Here is a 19,282-nt window from a genome sequence, read left to right on the forward strand (position 1 = left end):
CTTACCTTGTTTCTTCTTCTTTTTCTTTTTCACTTTTATGGGCTTTACAATGAGCTCTTGATCAAAATCTTCAGAGCTGATAGTGCTGAACCGTTGTGAAGAAAGATGACACTCCCTCTGAGCTTCTGAGTCTGCACATATCATAAAACTAGAGCCACTGTCCACAGAGTTTATTGAGCTGCTCCTGCTTCTTGACTCGCTTGCTACAGAGCAACCCCTTTTTCTTGTTTCATTGCTCAAGTCTCCCACTCTATCAAAGCTTTTTTCCGATAGCGTTGGAGTTTCCAGATTATCTTTCGCTAAAGAATAAGAGTCATTTTTATCACCAATACCTGAAGGGGAAGTAACCATTTTTTTATCTGTTTCCACTGAAGGGCTAGATGATACAGATGCAACTACCGATAACGGGGTCAGCAAATTAGGACTCGTATCTGTTAAAGGATTCAGCACTTTTGAATTCACATCTGAAACTGACCAAAAGAAAAATAAAAGTATAAATACTAAGGTGTCAAGTGAGTAACAGCATAGTTCTTGGAGAGGGTTCAAAGAAAAGAAACTTTATCCTACAGAAAATACTCTAAATGCGCATTTCATATATATATATACAATTTCATGCAAGTAAATCTACATAAAATCAGTTTAGAAAAATCAATTCCCCAAAGCCTGTATCAAGCCTCTAATAGTAAAATTCTGTACCATTCTGTGTACCTAAATACAAAGGCAGGTCTTTAGCTGGAAAGACCCAGCAGTGTTACATACTGAAGTACCACATTGCATGTGTTCAATTTCTTCAAACATTCAGTATCCTGCACACGTGCACACACACAAAAAGGCCAAATAAACCACCGTGGCAATTAGAGGAAAATGCATCTCAAGAAGATGCCTTTCAAACTATACTTGGAAGTAAAATAGTAAACACCTTCTAAAAGTTTGTGAGTAAAGAACTGTTTGAATGACAAAATCTTTTGCTAAGTGCAAAGATAAAATAGATTAAGTCCTCTAGCACTCACTGAAACTTCATAGTTTTTGCTAGCATTTTGTTATACAGAACTAAGATGGAATTTTTAAAGTGCATAAATAGCCCTTCTGTGACTGTAATATGCTGGGTAATGGTGCTTACAATATTGTATGAGGAGAAATCAGTCAGCATCATCATTAAAGTAAGTATTACTAATCCATTTTAGAGTTCTAGTGACACAGATGCTGAACTCAGATGGCAACAAATATAAAAATAAGCCCTCATATTATTTTTGGAAATGTAGTGAATGTTCTTTGGGTGTTTTGCAAGTTCCTTCTTATTCATTGCTGGGAAAGCTGAGATTTTCTCTGGAATATGAGTGATGACAGGTGACATGTTGATACCTGGTATCAACATACCTGAAATGTATCATAGAGACTCAGGAATAAGGTATCATACATACTCAGGAATCAACACACTCAGCTATCTCCAACACAAACAACTGAAATTGGCCAATACATAGATAACCTTGATCATGAATGCGGACTGTTTCACTAACATTGTTTAGAATAAGGCCTAAAATGCACAGATTAGAGATGCCTGGCTAGGATAACATCAATCAACTCTCAAAAAATGGAACTATAATTCCTTAATGTCCCCATTCTTGCTGCAGCCAAAACAAAATCTCAGATGACCAGGTAAAAATCACAGCTCTAAATGTAATTTGCAGAAACGTAAGTAATTCCACAGAAGATGGTAGGTTTTTGCAGTAACCTAGAAGGTGGGCTTTTTTCAGTATCAAAAGCCAAACAAACAAACCCCACAAAGTTACAATAGACAGCACATTCCATGAGGCACATACTAAAGTTTGCTAATCTGTACAAACCTATTGATGACAGTCCTTCTGGTCTACTTGAAATTCTTATTATGTCTCTATCTCCTTTTAAGAGAAAAATCTCATTGTTTGTGCAGGACACAGACACAATATCACCATATCCTTCCAAGCCACCAATCAAAGCCTATTAAAAAAAATCAACAAAGAGAGATTATTAGCATCAGATTAATCTGATGGTTGGACAAGATTAGGCTCTCTCAATTGTAAATTTTTCACTGGAATTTAATTGACATACTTACAGAACAAGAATGCTATCAAAAAGAAAGAAAACAGCAAAACAGGCAAGTACCTCAGTCCTGATGTAGCTCAATTTTTATACTAATTTCTATTCTGTGAAATGTCATGGGTCTATTCATTTCCTGTCTGAACTAGCAGTAATCAATTACTTAAGCAATTTAAAATTTGGTGGCAGAAAAGAACCACAGTACTCATTTTTTAGTATTCGCTTTTTTTTTTTAAAAAAAAAAAAAAAAAAAAAGGAAGAGTCTTCTTTTTTAGATTTAAATATGAGTTTATATCACAGAAGTGTATTGGATAACCCAAAGTCTCACAACACAGCATGAACAAAAACAGGTAAGAAACAGAACGTGCACCAACAAGTGCCTACCTGGTTCACAGTGTCTAATAAGTAGATGCTGTATTCATTCCAGGTCAGCACCCATCCTTCTCGGAAAAAGCATGAAACAAGCCCGAGGTGTTTTTCTGGGGAACTATAACTTCCTCTGCTGGATGTTTCCAAACGCGGATACAATTCAAAAGTGTTTATTCCTCCAGCAAATACATCTTTCAATATGAATGTGGCCTGAACAGTTCCATGAACATCAGACTTCCAGAGGCGAAGTCCAGGTCTGGCAGCAAATAGCGTCAAATCAGTCTGTTTACATAGACCAGGTATAAAACACGCTCCAAATTTGCCACTGCTAAAATGCAAAAATAAGAATGTTTTAAAGAAGCTATACACACAACTTAGAAACAGATTTTAAAACTAATGTCACAAATTTAAAACTGCAGGTTGTCAAAATTAAAAATTTTGTTCAATTAAAGTATTCAGTCAAACATCTGAAATACAAATTGGTTTCAGTACAAGAACACTGCTTCCAGGTAACAAGAGTTTTCCCTCAGCTTCAGGAGTCAGACATCACACCTATTAGACAAGTTAAATGCTTCCTCCTAACACGGCTCACAGCTATAACACAACTTTGTCCGTCTTAGTAAGATTCTACCATTCAGTTATTCTTCTCTGAGCACTGATAAAAACAAGCAGAAAACTACTCAATAATATTAAGAAATTGATAACCTCTATTTACAAGGAGCAGATCTCAATCTCAGATGTTAAAAATCTTTGTCCCTCGTGCATAAAAGCACTGTTACTATCACCCAAGAAAACCCCTTGTTTATAGGTAAGGGGTGTTCCTTTGTGTTTACACAAAAATTGGTGTTCCTTTACTGTTCACATGCCTGAAATATACATCATAAACCTTCTTTCAAGGGTCAATTTCCAACGCTTCCAGATATAGTCAGTCATGCTGTTCTAAGACAGAGTGCTCTCTTCCTGCATATCTCAGAGCAATTACACAGTAAGTGATGCGAGAAGGTCATACAAGTTCCTAGCCTTCAAGTCAACTTTAAGTGCTTACTATACACTTTCTCTTTCAATTCACTTTGGTGTTTAAAAATAATTAAGATGCTGACTACATTAAGTAATACTTCACCCATGAGAAGGACCAGCTTACAACGCTCACTCACACCAAGTCACAGTAAACAGCAAGGGACCACAGATGAAGTTTAGCAGTGCTTCCAGTTTAAACAAACAGAAAGCACCTTAAATATTTTTGCATAATAGTACCCTGCAAATATGATTGTAACATATTTGCAGCTACATACTTTTTAAATAAGTAGAATTGTCATTTCATGTTTGAGCATACACGGCTGCTGTAACTACAATTTTTATGAGTGGACTGCTGTGTTGTATTAATTTCACTGCTTAGATCACCCTTTCTGTAATCCACTCTGAAAAGCTAGAATTAACTGATGTGCCTGCATCAAGATTTTATGAGGGTTACTTTTTTCTGGGCTGTGTTCCAACTTGCTTGACAGATTTCTCTTCTGTGTAGAAAAGTACAGTTCGTTGTAAAGTCGAGACAAGCAGCACTTTCTGGTTGTAATCCAACTGGACGATCGAAGATGGCTCTTCCAACACAAGGCTGGAGTTGCAAATACCCTTTAAAAAGATACATGAAATTAACAGGAGTGGTGAACCTTTCTAAAAATATATGACACTTAAAACTAACACTTTGAAGAAATCAATATGCCCAAGAAGGCAAAAACAAACAAGCAAGCAAGCTATAAAAAAGCTGTTCAAAACAACTACTGTTCTGTGAAGTTCACTTACTGAATGTGAAATGCCATTATGTATTCAAAGAGGAGTTAGACTGTTGCACACTATGAAATACAATTTCTCTGGGAATTTAGCTAGTGTGTTTCACTTGAACTTAACAGAAACCGGAGACTGCATATTTTCTTCCTTCTTTTCCCCTACCATAGCACGCTGAGACAATTTTTACATTTGGTGACGTTACACCCTTCTGTCAAATCAGCCATGCACCATCCAACAATCACAAATCAGGATGACTGTTGTTTAAAATCTCTTCCTCACTTACATAAAAACAAATTACTACTTCTTTTGTTGATGTTCCAGGTCTGAATTAATTCACCACCCATTAGAAAAATTCCATTTACTGGTAACATGCTAAAGCCACCCAGTAGAACCCAATCATATTTTCATTCTGCACTCTACACTGAGATGATGAACAATTCAGAAAAAAGAACTTCAACTGTACTGAATCAGCAAATCAGCAACCTTACATCATGTGAGTGCACGCTTTCCAAATTAACAAGGAGAAAATACTAGCTGAAATCTGAAGAAAGATGTGTACAGTTATTTCAAAAAGAAAACTGATAAAATTGGAAGAGTCATTTTTTTAAAGCTGATCTGAAGGATTTCCAATGGTCAATTTACTGGGTATACGCACACCTACCTATGTGTACACACACTAGTAAAACAATTAATCCAATTTACTATATGATACTAAGCAATTAACTAACTGATAATTATTTAAACACAGAAGCATTTTTTTTTTTTTCAGAAAATTGTGAATTGGAATCAAGATCAATAAAATAATCATTTAAAGATCAATAAAATAAACATTTACCTGGTCTAGGTCTAGAGCAGAGTAAACAATCTTTCCTTTGTCATCTCCAGAAAACAGTTTCATTCCATTGGGACTCCAAGCTAAAGCTGTAATGCTACTTTTGTGGATACCAGCAACATCAAACCTCCGAAGCTGTGAAACAATACCAAATGAATGAATGAAGGGAAGGAAAAACAGACACAACGCCTATTCAGTGACTTGGACTGATAGATCAGAGATCAAGTAAAAAAAATGTTGGCCGTCCTAATTTTTGTTTAAAAAACAGCAACACCAACCACCAAGTAGCTCAACCAGTTATTACAAATGAGGAATTCCTCAGAAGAATTTTGATTAAATACATTTTGTAATGATAACAATGTGTTTAAGATTATTGCTTTTATAAGCTTAACATATGAACCCTGAAACATATTTGCAGATACTTCATCAGGCAAAATTCTCTCATTTTCACTATCTTAAAGAACTCCCTTAACATACTACTAGCAATCACCGTAATAAACCTCATAGAAGTGTAGACGAAATACAAAGCTTTACCTGTTTGTTTCTTCCAGGCAATGACGACACAAGCTGAAAAACTGCAACCCGACCTGAGGCTGTACCAACAGCAACTAGATCATCAAAACAGCTCAACAGCTTTACAAAAGTAATAGATTCACATTTCCCCTGTTGGAACAAACCACACAGAAAATTTGCAAAGTTATTGAGAGACAAAATAGAGTTGCAAACAGTCACCCAATTCTGAGCAACTCAGCACAGACCAAAGCCTCGTTAGAAGTGACAATGTTAAAAGTCCACTTTTACCTCAAAATTGTATTTTTTCATCTGGTTTAAATGTCTGCAGTAGAGATAAAGCATCCCAATGCTGCTCCCCACTGCAATGTAGTCTCCATTGGTATCAAGCGCTGTGAGGTATACCACAATAGAGCGAAAGCCTTTTTGGACCTTAGTTGGAATGGCATTGAGTAGATAATATAAGGGACAAAACTCCTTAAATATAACTGGTGAAGCCACAGATGCCATAGCAAGCATTGGCATCAGTAATTTTAAGGCAGAAATAAATGCGTGTACTTCACAACATACGAAAATCTGAAAGACAAAACCAAAAGACAGCCCATTAACTTCCTGGAGACAGGAAGAACAGTTAACTAAGTCATTGTTCAGCAAGTAGGAATGCAGAAATTGTCAGCTTTTGTTTTGCATAAAGAAAAAAAAAAAAAGTCAGGACAACTTACATCCCCTGGTAGAGTTTAAGAAGAACCTTGCTGTTTAGAATAAACTTGTTTTTTCAGTTCAGTCCTTGTCTAAGGATATATGGTAACCACTGAATTTGGGATAAGCTTTTTTTCTTGCAGCTATGACCTCATTAAAGTTGAGAAGAGAAACCGTACTTGAACATATTTGGGTAGTGAAAGAACCGTATGGGCTCTGCCTGACACTGAACGATCCACAGTCTATTTCCTCACCCATCTGAAGACTCCAGCCTCAACCTTCCCAGAGCTAAGAGCGTGGGATGCTCACTGTGTATGAAAGCACGATAAGATCTAAGTGTCAAGCTGGTATTTATGCTCGACTCCACAACCTTTTTGCCCCCCAGCCTCAAGAAAAACATGACCGAAAAGCAATTCCGTTAGGTCTGTATCTACTATATAATCAAATAATGACCAACAAATAAAAATAGCATGGGAAGAAAAGGGCAACACAAACATGAAAGAATTCCCAATCTGGCCAGTACGTGAAGGTATCCACATAGCAATGGAATTTAAAAAGATAAGGGGTGAACAGTAAAAGAAACAGAAAAAAAAAAAAAAAAAAGTACCATATGCCTGTGTTTCCCTTTATGGGTAAGCGAATAACTTCATGCTGATGAATGTCACTGCATGCACACATATGGGAAAATTTTGTTTAAATTAGTTAAAAAGAATAAAAACAGCAGGTTTTCTTATCATGGAGTGACAGCCTTGACATGTCCGTTTTGTAGCAGTACCTATTCTCTTCATGGATGATTTTAGAAAATGGGAAAGGAAGGAAATCTCCACTTCTTAATTGTACTTTGCTGTGAGCAAACCCGATTAATGAAACAGTTTCGAATCTCCCCAAAATAGATGCAAATTTCCAAGACAAGAATCTGGATTTCTGGAAAGAAAGCTTTCTATGCTTGTTCAAGGAAGAAAACGTTGAAGACTTTCTTTAGCTTCAGCAGCTATAACTACCTTAGAGAAACAAGAAACAGAAATACGCCACTTGAAGTTGGAAACACCTCTAAACGCTGAAAATTATTCTGAAAAATATTGCCACTGCAAAGTGCATGCTATGTCCTATTATGCTTGTATTTCTCTAGGATAAAAATGGCATTTGTTTTGCAGCTTCACACATTGCTTACAGTGTATCTCAACTAAATCAAAAATAATGCAGCTGCACTAGTTTAGTACCTCCATTACCAGGAAAAGCTCCGATGTCTCAATTTTCAAACTGTGCCACTGAATTGTGCAAGAGGATTCAGCATGCTGGCTTCGGCCCCCCCAGCGCTTGCTGTCACCAAACAATTTCATTAAATCCAAAGGGATTACTTGTGGGACATTACCCTTTCTAGCCCACATCAGACAAGACAGCAGGAATCAAGTTTGGTTCCAGGGCCCATATTTGCTCTGTTACAAAAAGAGGCAGTGAACAAGCTAACAGCAGTTATCAGCTGTTCTTAATGGTGACTAAGAAACTAGAAAGTAATTCCACTCTCCAGCAGTGTTTACTACCTATCAGGATGCCTATTCCATAAAATATCAACTTGTCCAAACTATTTCTGAAAGAAAACGTTTTTACAGAGTTGTTTGCTAAGGTAACAAATACCCTAAGTGCACCATCATTCTTCTACAACATTTTCACACATCTCTCCTATTTTAGGACTCCTGTTCTTTCCTTTAGTGTTCGCTACCTTCCATTCACGTAGTCAAATTAATAGAGAACCCATTGCTAGAGTCTTGTTTGTTGCTCTAATGTTGCTTTGCCAGTTTAGCAATTTTACTGGCTGCTGGTCTTTTTTTTTTTTTTTTTAAACACTAAAATCCAGTCTTTGTCCCAAGTCTCACACGTACAAATCTTCCTCTGTCTAAACTAAACTTCTTCCATTCCCTAGCTACTGCCTCATGAATTTCACATATTTCGCTTTTTAATTCCCCTTTGTCACTCCCACAATTCACATCTGTCATCATCCTAAGATGCTCCTGTAGCTGTGAAACCATTGCACATTCCCCAGCTGTCAAAGGGCCTCGCAGTCCTCAAAATTCATTCCCTCTCATTATCCTTCCATTATCCTCACAGCTCCATTACAACTGTTAATCCAAAGTAATTCATTACAAGCTATGGAATTACAGAAACTTCTATTATCCAGAAAAAGGGTACCCTTCTTTCTTCTACAAAACTCTAATGGCAACTTGACACATTTTTTGCAAGTCTGTGCTTAATTGAAGAAGAAAAAATGGGGGAGAGTTTGATGAGCTTCTCCTCCCCCATAGAAAAAAAAATGGGAAGGAATTATTTTTTGTCACATACTAAATTAAATTTAAAAAATGCTGTCAGGTTAGGGTTCTCACTCATAAGATTTCTGTGTATTATTTCCATCTTCATTAGTGGGATCAACTGTGGGATCGAATAACTTTGCAGATGACCCCAAGCTAAGTGGTGCAGCCGATACAGCAGGAGGGATGCCATCCAAAGAGAGCTGGGGCTGTTCAGCCTGGAGAAGAGAAGGCTCTGGGAAGACCTCGGTGCAGCTTCTCAATACTTAAAGGGGACTTATAAAAAAGATAGAGAGCAACTTCTTACACGGGCAGATAGTGATAGGACAAGGGGAAACGGTTTTAAACTAAAAGAGGGGAGATTTAGATTAGATGTTAGGAGGAAATTCTTTGCCATGAGGATAGTGAGGCACTGGCACAGGCTGCCCAGAGAAGCTGTGGATGCCCCATCCCTCGAGGTGTTCAAGGCCAGGCTGGATGGGGCTTTGGGCCCTGGGCTGGTGGGAGGTGTCCCTGCCCATAGCAGGGGGGTTGGAACTCGGTAATGTTCAAGGTCCCTTCCAACCCAAGCCATTCTGTAACTCTCTGAGGAGAAAGTTGTAAAAAGCAAAATTTATTTTTGTTCTCTATAACCCATTCACCCCACACAATCAAAAATTGTATTAATGAACTGTAATTTCTTGTAATCATACAAATTAGTTTCATCTTGAGTAGTTTGCAGACTAACAAAACACTTGCACTGCTTGTATGAAAACAAAACTGAAAGCTCAAATCATCACTTTACTAAAAATACTGCTAATTAAGTAATTTTATCTGCACCAAACAAATGCATAAAGGACTAGGGAATTGCAATGTAGCCCTATACATTCAAACACCGTGCAAATGCAATGATTCTCTGCTGATTGAGCCTAAAACCTCCAACATCTTGAGTTATACATCACATACGGCTTCTATTTGTTGATAGCATGAGATTATATTTTATCAGTTTTTCTCATTTTGTTATTAGAGGCAAAATTATTTTCACAGCCAGATGTCGGAAGGGACCCACACGTTCCCCGGGTCAGCAGCAGTTATCTGAGCTACGTAAGAGCCATTTAGAACAAATCAGATTGTGCTAAGCAGCTAGCCCACAGCAGATATACAGTAGAGAAAAATACCATATGCTACCCGCGAAAAAAAACCACAACCAGAAGAAACAGAGCCCTTCCTTCTCAACTCACAGAGGCCACAAGCAATTAAACACTGCGTTAAATGCAGTATTTTGAAAAACAGAGTTGTTTAGAGTTGTTTTTCCTTTTTTTCTGGTCTCAGAAGTGGGAATAAGGCTCAGGGCTGCCTTACAGAGAGCTGATGTCAGAGATAATCCCATGGTTGAACAGATACGTGGTGGTACGGAGTCAGTTGCAGGATGTGCCAGACACTCAGTACAGGGGGCTAAAGCTGTCACCGCATTTCTCTGAGCCCAAGCACCCTGTCTGTACAGAAGGGACATCTGCTCTGTTATTATATTTTTTAATTCTTTGTTTAAAAAAAATAAATCCACAAAAACACAAATTTAAGCTCTTCAAGCCACGGACAAATTCATACACGTGATTGCTGCTAAACACAGCGGTCTGATCACGGCTCGATCCCATCAGCTACAAGTGTTATTTTCAGACACTCCTCCCGTTCTCAGCCCGAGGACCAGGCCACCTGCCTGCCACATCTCCAAAGTTTTTCGCCAAAAAAAAAGCCACAGCCAAGCCGAGGGGCGCACAAAGCCATCACCTGGCCGGGGGCAGCAGGGAACCACCCCCCGGCAGGGCAGAGCTCGGCTCCCCGCTGTCCCACCCGCGGGCTGGCGGCACACACACAGCTCCACACCACCGCGAAACGCCGCGGTTTGGCTCTTTGGAAAGAAAAGAGGGAGAAAAAATAAAAAAAAATCAGCGCTGGGCGGCAGAGACCGAAAGGAGGGCGCGGGTCCCCTGCACACACAGGTGGCGAAGGGGCACGGGGCGATGGGCTTCACTCTGCCGAGCCGGGACACCCCCAAAAAAAAACATCTTCCTTCCCCAAACCTTCTGTCCCCAAATCTTCCTTCCCCAAATCTTCCTTCCCCAAGTCTTCCCTCCCCAAACCTCCCCGCACAGCGAGCCCCCCCCCACCCCCCGAGGCCCGCACCCCCTCTCCGCCTTCCCTCAGGCGCCCACCGCCGCCCTGCCGGCCCCGCTCACCTCGTCAGGAGCCGGGGGCGGCCATGGCTGCTCGGGGCGGGGAGCGGGGAGGGAGCCGCGGCGCTGCCCAGGCCCCGAGGCACCGGCGGCGGCGGCCCCCGGCTGCCTGCGGCGCTCGGCGGGGCCGGGGCTGGGCGGGGCCGGACGTGAGCGCACTTCCGCGGGGCGCCGCCATGGCCGGTGAGTGCCGCCGCCATGGCCCCGGCCCCTGAGGGGGGGGGGATGCTCGCCTCAGCACCTCCGAGAGGCTGAAGGGCATCGAGGGGGGAGTGAGGGGTGGTGAGGGTCTGGTGATTCCAGATATAGGGGAATAAAATGTCTGTGTCTTGTCTCCCGGCTCGCTGGCGTGTTGTTTTCGGTCGGGGATGGGGGGTTGAGGAGGGTGCCTCGGTTGTGTCGCTGGGAGAAGCGGGTGACAGCAGTGCCTTGTGGGGGGGGGCTTAATGTGTGTGGCAGCCTTCAAATGGTCCTGTAAACACAGTACCAAGAGCTGGGTGTGCAGCCCCCACGCTGTGTGGGGCAGGGGTTTGATGCTTGTGAGCAGAGTAGCTGTGTGGTACATCTCAAATCTAGACACAGCTGCATCAAGTACTGGTGTGTACATCTCAACATCTGGGCTTTGTGGTCTGTGATAAAGCACACGCTGTCTTCAGTGGGACCAGAATTTCTCCCTGATACTTCTAGATCATGTATAGGTGTGCTGAATTAATTCACATGTTCATGGCAGGAACCTTGCATGCACGTAGTCATCATCACCGTGACTATTTTTTGTCATACCTTGAGTTAACATGCTTAAGAAAATAAGCTTATAACATGTTGACAAATGACCACTACAGCAATCAGTACTACAAAACCATTACTGTCCGTGTTACAACATCACATCTCAGAACAGGGTTACGTTTTTTTAATAGTATGATTATCTTGTAACAAAACTGGTAGGTAAGGAATTAGATTTCATCAGTGAACTTCTGATTGCAATAGTTCAATCTATAATAAATTCTATTTTACTTTAATCTATATTCAGCAGTAAAGCAAAGAAAACATTTATACATGCACCTGCAGGGCAGCACACAGATTTGTTTCTGTATGTTTTAAATGGCTTGAATCTTTTTTTTTTTCCTCATGCAGCAAAGAGTCCTGCTGACAGTACCCCAAGAAGACCTGTTTTATCTGTCAGTGCAAGGAAAATTAAAGATAATGCAGCAGACTGGCACAATTTAATGATGAAATGGGAGAGACTGAATGATAATGGATTTACTACTGCAAACAAAATAGTCAACATGAAGATCAGTGAGCAGTAAGTATGCTAATACCATAGACAAGTAAAGACAGCATAAGGATTGCCTTCATTGAGAAACTAATCTGTTTTCTTCAGAAGAAAGATTTTTTGTAGACTGGGGAAAGAACAAGTCAGAGTGGATTAGCTGGCTCTTAGATCAAACTAAGCTGTTGCACTTTTTGGTTACATAAACTGTTTACATTCAAATAAGGTATACATGTTTCACAAAGATTAAAATAATCTCACAATGTAGTGGTATTTGCAAGAAATAGAAAATATTTATTATACATAGTCAAGCATAAAGGCTATTTAAAATATTTACATAACGTACAAAGTTAGAGTCTAATCCTACAAATCAATGCCCACACAGAAATTTGCAAGAGAGATGTAAGAGAGCTCTCTTGTATATTTACACTGATGCCAATATTACCAAATATCATTGAAGCAAGAGTTCAGCACATTTTAAGGAAGAATCAGTGATTTATGTAGACCAAAAAAAAAAAAGTTATAACGGTGGTGATTTAAAACTAATAATAATAAAAAAAAAACGGTAACTTTAGTAGAGCTCTGTCTTCATGCAGTGAAGATAAACCCATAACAAACAGGATTTTGCGAAGAAGCTTCTGAAGAGTCCTGACAGTTGAACAGGGATTGTTTGACAGGGTTCTGACAGACAATCTCAAAAGTATTTTGCTGAAATGGTGTCAGATGTTGCTTTCTCTTTCTAGAAGCTCCATCTCTGTCAAAGTTTACAGCTTCTGTGAGGAAGGTCAGCAAGACCATACAAGATACGTTCCTGTAAACTAGCTGCTCCTGGTTCATGTTAAATGTCTTGTCTTAAGCTGTGAGTGAAAGTGACTTTGAAAGTGACTAGCCGAAGCCTTGACAAGCATTCCTCCTTGTCCATTATGAGAGGATGGATAACTTCCAATACAGGGGCAATGTACAGTGGGAAGAGGTGTTATCTTAACATTTACAACTGTTTTTTTTGAGCACATGCTGTAAAGTAGAATAATTCTATGTTCCTCTGAAGGTTGTGATACCAGCCTCAATTGCTCACATGGCCAGCTGTGTCATTTACTATTTTACGTTGGAATTCTCATGAACAGCCTGTGAGAAATTTCGTGTCATCAGACCACATGGATTTTAAATCTACCCATCTTGAGTACACCTGTGTGAAGTTGCTCACCCTGCCTTATGTTTCTATTTAGATTTCAAGATAACAAACTGGAGATAGCATGCGATAACAGTGGTACGGAATCTGAAAAGCCAGCTCCAAAATACAATGAAGAATTGGACAAATGCTGTGCAGAGCTACTAGAGACCTTAAAGCATATGGTAATACTATTTTTTCAGTCTTTGTATGAATCAGTTCCAAGTCTTTTCAAATATGACATAAGAAAATGACCTCATATATTTGTTGTAAACAGAAAAATTGGGATTTTTATTCATAATTCTTTGGCTTCAGACCTGAGTGATTATAATTCCAGTGGACTCCATTTATTTGCTTGATAAAGTTTTTACATTTGCCTTCTGCTTATAATTCTACTCCTCCCTTATAATGTGGTTTGTAATGAGATCTGAAAAGTCATACAAAAGTCCATTCTAAAACTGCACCTGGTGTCTTCTTTCTCATCCTGAATATTCCCTTTGTTTAGAAGAAAGCAAACAACTTAAAGACACAGCAGTGTTTTATCTACCGTGATATCCATTGCAGCCATCTTTGATTAGACAATGCAATTACATTTTTAGTCTGCCTACCGGCATTTTCTGTGCAGAACTTTTTCTTTATGGAGAAGAGTAAGATAATTACTATGCAACCCACCTTCTTTCTGGATAAATTGTCAGGAATTAATGTCACCTTTAGTTTTGAAAGGAAATTAAAGGAATTTCTTTGCCCTATACCAAAATGTAAATTTCTTAGTAAAAATGACTTTTATAGCCTTTAGCCATTGTGGAGGCCCATTAAAAAGACAATAGGTATGCTTTTTATACAGACAGGATACCAGACCAGTATTTAGAATAAGCAGGAAAGCAGCTAGATTTTCCTAAGATTTTGCTCCATGGGAAAAAGCAACAGTAATTTGTGGTTTTCCTTTTTTTTTTTTTTTTTTTTCCCTTGAGATAGTTTGTATTCAGATGAGCAAGGGTGTTGAGGCAGCTTTTTTATTACTCTTGAGTAACAGGAGTCTAAGCAGCCTGTGCTACATGGGGATATTACGCATAGCTACTACAGACACTTTATTTTTCATTTCTTTTGACCCTGGTAAGCTGGTAAGCTTACAGATTTACAGAAACATCTGTATCTTAGCTTCTTGACTTAAAGATAGTGAATGTGAGTTCAATTTTGTTATAAATATCCGTCCCCTTAGGTAATGTACAAAGACAGGTGGACATGAAAGTGGTGGACAGGATGACCTGTTTTTCACAGCAAGCTGTTCAATCAACCTAGATAAATTGCTAGTCATAGCTTGAACTGCTTTTCACACCTACAGCTGATCTTTTGAAATCAAATTTAAGTCACATTGACATGGTAATGTAAAAAAACATGTATTTGTAGGGCTTGTGCCAAACTTGTTCATAAACAGTCTGATGTTTTTCCACGGTTCTAATTTACGGGAAAAATCCAAAGAGATATAAAAAAGTGAGAGGGAGCTTTAATATATCTCTGCATGGGGGTAAAGCAAAAGAATTATGCAAAGTCAGAATCACCAATTCATATCTGGAGTGTTTGAAATTTTAGGGTATCTCATATTAAATTTGTATATAAATTCCAGCTTTGATTCCCATCTGGAGTTAAAAAAAGAATTAGAAATGTTCAGACTAAGTAAATTCTTCAGAAAGAGTATTTAAAAAGATGTTCAAGTTTATAGTAGCCTAATGTTCCTGAGATGTTCATTAGCATTACACATTCATCGTTTTCAGACAAAAATACAGCTGAAAATGGAAAAGCTCTCTTCAACTACTAAAGGAATCTGTGACTTGGAAACATTCCACCACAGAGCTGGGAATTGCCCAGCACCCCTATTTCACACGTGGCCCACACCGTACTTCTGTAAGTAAAATATTGATCATCTTAGATAAATGCATCGTGTTGTTGATGTCATCTAATTTAGAACTGAAAAATAAACCCTTTTATCTGGATGTCTTCCCTTGGAGAGCGGGAGTGTGAATCAGTCTCCTTTATAATTGACTAATCAATAAACACATGAGTGCACCACTTGGTTTAGGATTACTGCTGATGACTGCTTGTATGAATTGCCAAGCATTGTCTGACATGCAACAACTGCAGCATAAAACTAAGCTTGTCAGCAGCTTACAATGTCCAAGCTGCAACAGCCACATCCTTTGTAGAGGGGGACATATTTGCAGCTTGGTAGCGTTAAGCTGCAGGCTACTGAATGACTTGTTACTTGACACTGAAATGGAATCCTTGAATGCAGAGAACAAGATACACCTCAGTTAATTCACAGGCAGCCGAAGGGAAATAGCTCTGATCATAGTGTCACTTGAGACAAGTAAGGAAATGTTCAGTTACTGTTAATATCAGTCCTTTTTACATTCACTAAAAGGTACTGCCTCCCAACTGCTATTGCTACAGTTCTAAAAAATTCAACAGGAGCCTGACTACATGCAAACCAGCAGCCTTCTCTGTGAAGTCATGACAGTCATGCCTTTGTGAAGCCCTGCTTCTTACTTCATTACCACAAGCTATCAGAAATCTTACATATTAGTTTCTGTCAGCTCAAAAGGGTAAGAATGACAAAGACAACTGCTGTCAAAACACCCATTGTGACTGAATCATTTAGTGATGCTCTCTACTCTGTGAAAGACTAAATCCTCCTGAAAATAGTGGCAGTTCAGGCTAAGCTGGAAACAAATATCAGTCTCTCTTAAAAATTATTTTGTGAGGTTATTTTTTAGAAAGTCAAACAATTAAAGAAATAATTATATAAAAGTAGTTTAACCCCCTACCAATATTACTAACATAACTAGTAAAAATACTAGTTTTTACATTATGCACTTCAGGTTTTGTCTGTTGATTTGTTTTACCATTATTCTTCACTACTGGTATCACTTACTGGTGATCATGTGTTGGTAAAGGGCCTGACAGCAAGTGAGGACATAAAATCATAGAACCACTCAGCAGTGACTCTAAAATGTGAAGCTTGTCTTCTGAGATAGCATTGCAAAATTTTACGATCAAATTTCAGTTATTTAAAAGGAAAGATGGGAAAGATGTAGTAACTGCTAGTTTTACAGTGGGTCCTGAGAACTGATACCACTGCTTATTCTAGAATTAAAATGCAATTCATATCAAAATCACAAGTGTTTAAAAGTATAGCCAAAAACTGAAAAATTATGAAAATGTTTAGCATTTTATATTCAGGAATAAAAACATTATACAAACCAGGATGAATAAATATGGGGAACAGCTTTTGTAAAGGTAGAGTTCTTTTAATGATCAACACAGTACAGGCATAATTCAGTGTTTAGGGAACTGCTGATTTGTTATGGTCACTGTGCTTGGTTTTTCTATTCATTTCAGATGAGGTTTCTCTGAAGCTCTCTGAAATGTACAAGAAGGAACTACAACTCAAGAAAACAATTGTAGAAGAAATTGCTCATTCTGGTGACCAGGATCTGATGATGGTCTATTTATCGTCATGGTTATACCAGCCTTATATTGACAACAGCAGCAAACTACTGCTGGAAGCCATGCTGCTGGAAACAGGACACAGGCAGTGCTAGAACTTCAAATGTCGTTTGCCTTGCTTCTAATGATGCATACGTGAAACTGCAATTGCAAATTTGCAAGGCTCACCAAGTAAGTTGAATTTTGTAAAACTTATTAAAAATATTTTTGTTTGTATTTATTACTTCATCTCAGCTGATACTCTTTTCTGCATGGGGCAATGTGGTTTTGGCTGCTTTACCAAGTGCAATACAGAGCCTACGTAGGAGGCTGTATAGAGGCTAAGTTCTCTAATTGGAGAGAGATGAGCACTACTTCGTGGTCTGGGATTGGGAATTAATGCACATAGACACCTAGAACAAATAATTGCACTACTTTCAAAGTCCTGACAGTCTTGACAAACTACCAAAGTCCTGATAAACTACCTACATTGTTGCTGTCACCATAGAAATTCAGTGCTTCTTGATCACGTGTTTTTTTCCATGACTAACAGGGCTAGCACTCTTGTACTTAGTTTATAAAAGAGGAAAGGGAAAAGAGAGCACAAAAGGCAGGATCTAAAAGTGGATCTAAAAAGATCCACGTTATTTGGTATGTGATCCTGAAAAGCTGTTGTACACAGCAGTATAAATTCTGGTTTGCTTTTGATTATGGTGTGATTTACTCATGAAGAGTGATCCAAGCCTGAACTAGTACATTTGGAAGTTTTAGTACAACTTGCTACTGCACAGCTATTATATAAAAAGGCATTGTCTTTTTTGATTAATTGCAACTTTTAGAGATGTTTCATGAAAGGCTGTGTTGAATAAAAGCCAGCATTGCTCTGGTTATGTCCTTAGACCATATTGTTTGCTTCTCATCATAGAGCTCACTGAGCTTTTCTTTGGGTTACTGTTTCTGATGGTTTAAAGGTTTCTGATGGTTTTGGTTTAAAGGTGTGTCCTTTTTGCATTTTTGGTTAGCAATTTACATAACCAGATTGTTAGCTCAAATTTTTGCTTTTCTTTTTCATTCTGCTTTTTGGTTTTCTTAGAAAAGAGAGTAAGGGAGTATGTTTAGGAGAAAGTTAATGAAAAAGATAAACGCTTAAAGGAATTCAATACCCGTGTTTGCTTTCACTCCTAAAGGTATAATCACTGTAGCATACCATTATGCCAGACCTGGGTGGCATGGAAAAGTTGCTATGCTTGCCAACAGTTATTAAAGGCTTGGTTCTTTTTGCAAATTAGGACTTTTCACAAAAGTGTATTACAACTTGCAAACTCTGCAGCTGCTCAATCATTTTTTAAAGTTAAATCCCTAATGTCTAGTGAAGTTAGGCCCTTCTACTTAATTATGATGAATAATGCAAATTCCTCCTACTCAGTGATGGCCTATATGGCCTGCTACTATATGAGATGTTGTTTTCCAATTCCAGTCTTCTGTTTCACACAATTACTGTAGCATTCCTTAGTGCTATTGAACCACTGCTGTGCCCTGACAGATGTTTATCCTTGATTTCTCCCTGAAACAACTATTTAAACTAAAAATAACATGAAATGCACACTGCTATGAAATGGCCACAATGGCTGTGGTTTGACATTGTAAAAATCTAATTAACAGTGACAGATTCTGGAACAGATTTCTGATAGGAAACGCAGGGTCACTTTTGCTTAACTAGTTCCAAGCTGAAACCTCATAGGCTTGGGTAAGGGAGGTGCATGAATTGCCTGCAATAACCAAATAGACCTATGTGAATTGGGAAAGTTTTCTTTTGCATGTTGCTCAGTTGAACAAAGGTTATTTCTGACAGCTTAATAGTGTTCTATTCTTAGCCAAAATTTCTAGTGTGTAAAAAAAAAAAAAATCTGCTGTAGCTCAAGAATACAATTATGAACAGCTTTGCTAGTTTTTATTATTGCTCTTTGCAAGCATTCCGTGCAGCTTAACAGCCACCTTAATTTATCTGAGTAGGGCCAGACCCTTGTCACTATGGAAACACCTTCATACTTGAGAAATATTTCGCAAGGAGGCAAGGTTGGTTCACTTACAGAATTGCTCTTTTAAGATGAGAGTAAGTATATTGTATTTCTCAGCATGTACAGATCAGTAGGAAAGGAAGAACTGAAGCGAGTTTTCATTTTCTGCACAGGTGGAAATGGTGGTTTGTTCTTATTTCTTAGAAGAATTAAGCTCTTCGGGAAGGAGACTTCATATTCACAAATCACTTTGTGCATTGACTGCTATAGGACAGAAGATTACTGCAAAATTGTTATTGCAGAGATGTTGTGCCATTATAGTTCTAAAAATGTCATTATTATATTTGGAGCCCTCAGATGTAGTTTAGATAGACAGTATGAAAGAAGGTAATAAAGAATTGCTCACTGCAATCTAAGACTTGGAAAGACCAGCACAACCCTACTTTATATGGTATATTCATTTGTAAAGTAATTACCTCTGGCTATTACCACCTCCTAAAAAAAAAAGAAAACAACACAACTACAAAGTAACAAAAAATAACCAAAAAAACAACAGAAA

At 38.7% G+C, this 19,282-nt stretch overlaps 2 protein-coding genes across 4 annotated transcripts in view; one reads left to right on the plus strand and one right to left on the minus strand.

The window, feature by feature from the left end:
• The window catches only part of TECPR2 (tectonin beta-propeller repeat containing 2), a 41,602-nt gene extending 30,668 nt beyond the window's left edge, over window positions 1-10,934 (minus strand). Inside the window, exons 1-8 of one of the 3 annotated variants that reach the window (XM_068682716.1) lie at window positions 10,791-10,934; window positions 5,864-6,148; window positions 5,597-5,725; window positions 5,066-5,197; window positions 3,917-4,074; window positions 2,461-2,773; window positions 1,845-1,977; window positions 6-470 (exon numbers count right to left, since the gene is read on the minus strand). In XM_068682716.1, coding sequence (XP_068538817.1) covers window positions 6-470; window positions 1,845-1,977; window positions 2,461-2,773; window positions 3,917-4,074; window positions 5,066-5,197; window positions 5,597-5,725; window positions 5,864-6,097 — 1,564 coding nt within the window. In that variant the 5' untranslated portion in view covers window positions 6,098-6,148; window positions 10,791-10,934. Of the gene's footprint in view, window positions 1-5; window positions 471-1,844; window positions 1,978-2,460; window positions 2,774-3,916; window positions 4,075-5,065; window positions 5,198-5,596; window positions 5,726-5,863; window positions 6,149-10,341; window positions 10,361-10,790 lie in introns of those variants that run through there. The other 2 variants (XM_068682715.1, XM_068682714.1) reach the window with 2 other exon arrangements.
• CINP (cyclin dependent kinase 2 interacting protein) lies at window positions 10,841-17,605 on the plus strand. The gene is made up of 5 exons (XM_068682740.1): window positions 10,841-10,970; window positions 11,919-12,087; window positions 13,281-13,407; window positions 14,995-15,124; window positions 16,619-17,605. Exons 1-5 carry the CDS (start codon window positions 10,964-10,966, stop codon window positions 16,819-16,821), a joined length of 636 nt encoding a protein of 211 aa, XP_068538841.1. The 5' UTR covers window positions 10,841-10,963; the 3' UTR covers window positions 16,822-17,605.
• The last annotated feature ends 1,677 nt before the right edge of the window (window positions 17,606-19,282 follow it).

This window comes from Anas acuta, chromosome 5 (assembly GCF_963932015.1).
Source record: "Anas acuta chromosome 5, bAnaAcu1.1, whole genome shotgun sequence".
NCBI lineage: Eukaryota > Metazoa > Chordata > Aves > Anseriformes > Anatidae > Anas > Anas acuta.

Excerpts from the sequence above, each read along its gene's own strand:
- CINP (XM_068682740.1), top strand. Across the intron at positions 13,408-14,994 it reads TAGAGACCTTAAAGCATATG|ACAAAAATACAGCTGAAAAT; the intron begins GTAATACTATTT and ends CATCGTTTTCAG. Across the intron at positions 15,125-16,618 it reads GTGGCCCACACCGTACTTCT|ATGAGGTTTCTCTGAAGCTC; the intron begins GTAAGTAAAATA and ends TATTCATTTCAG.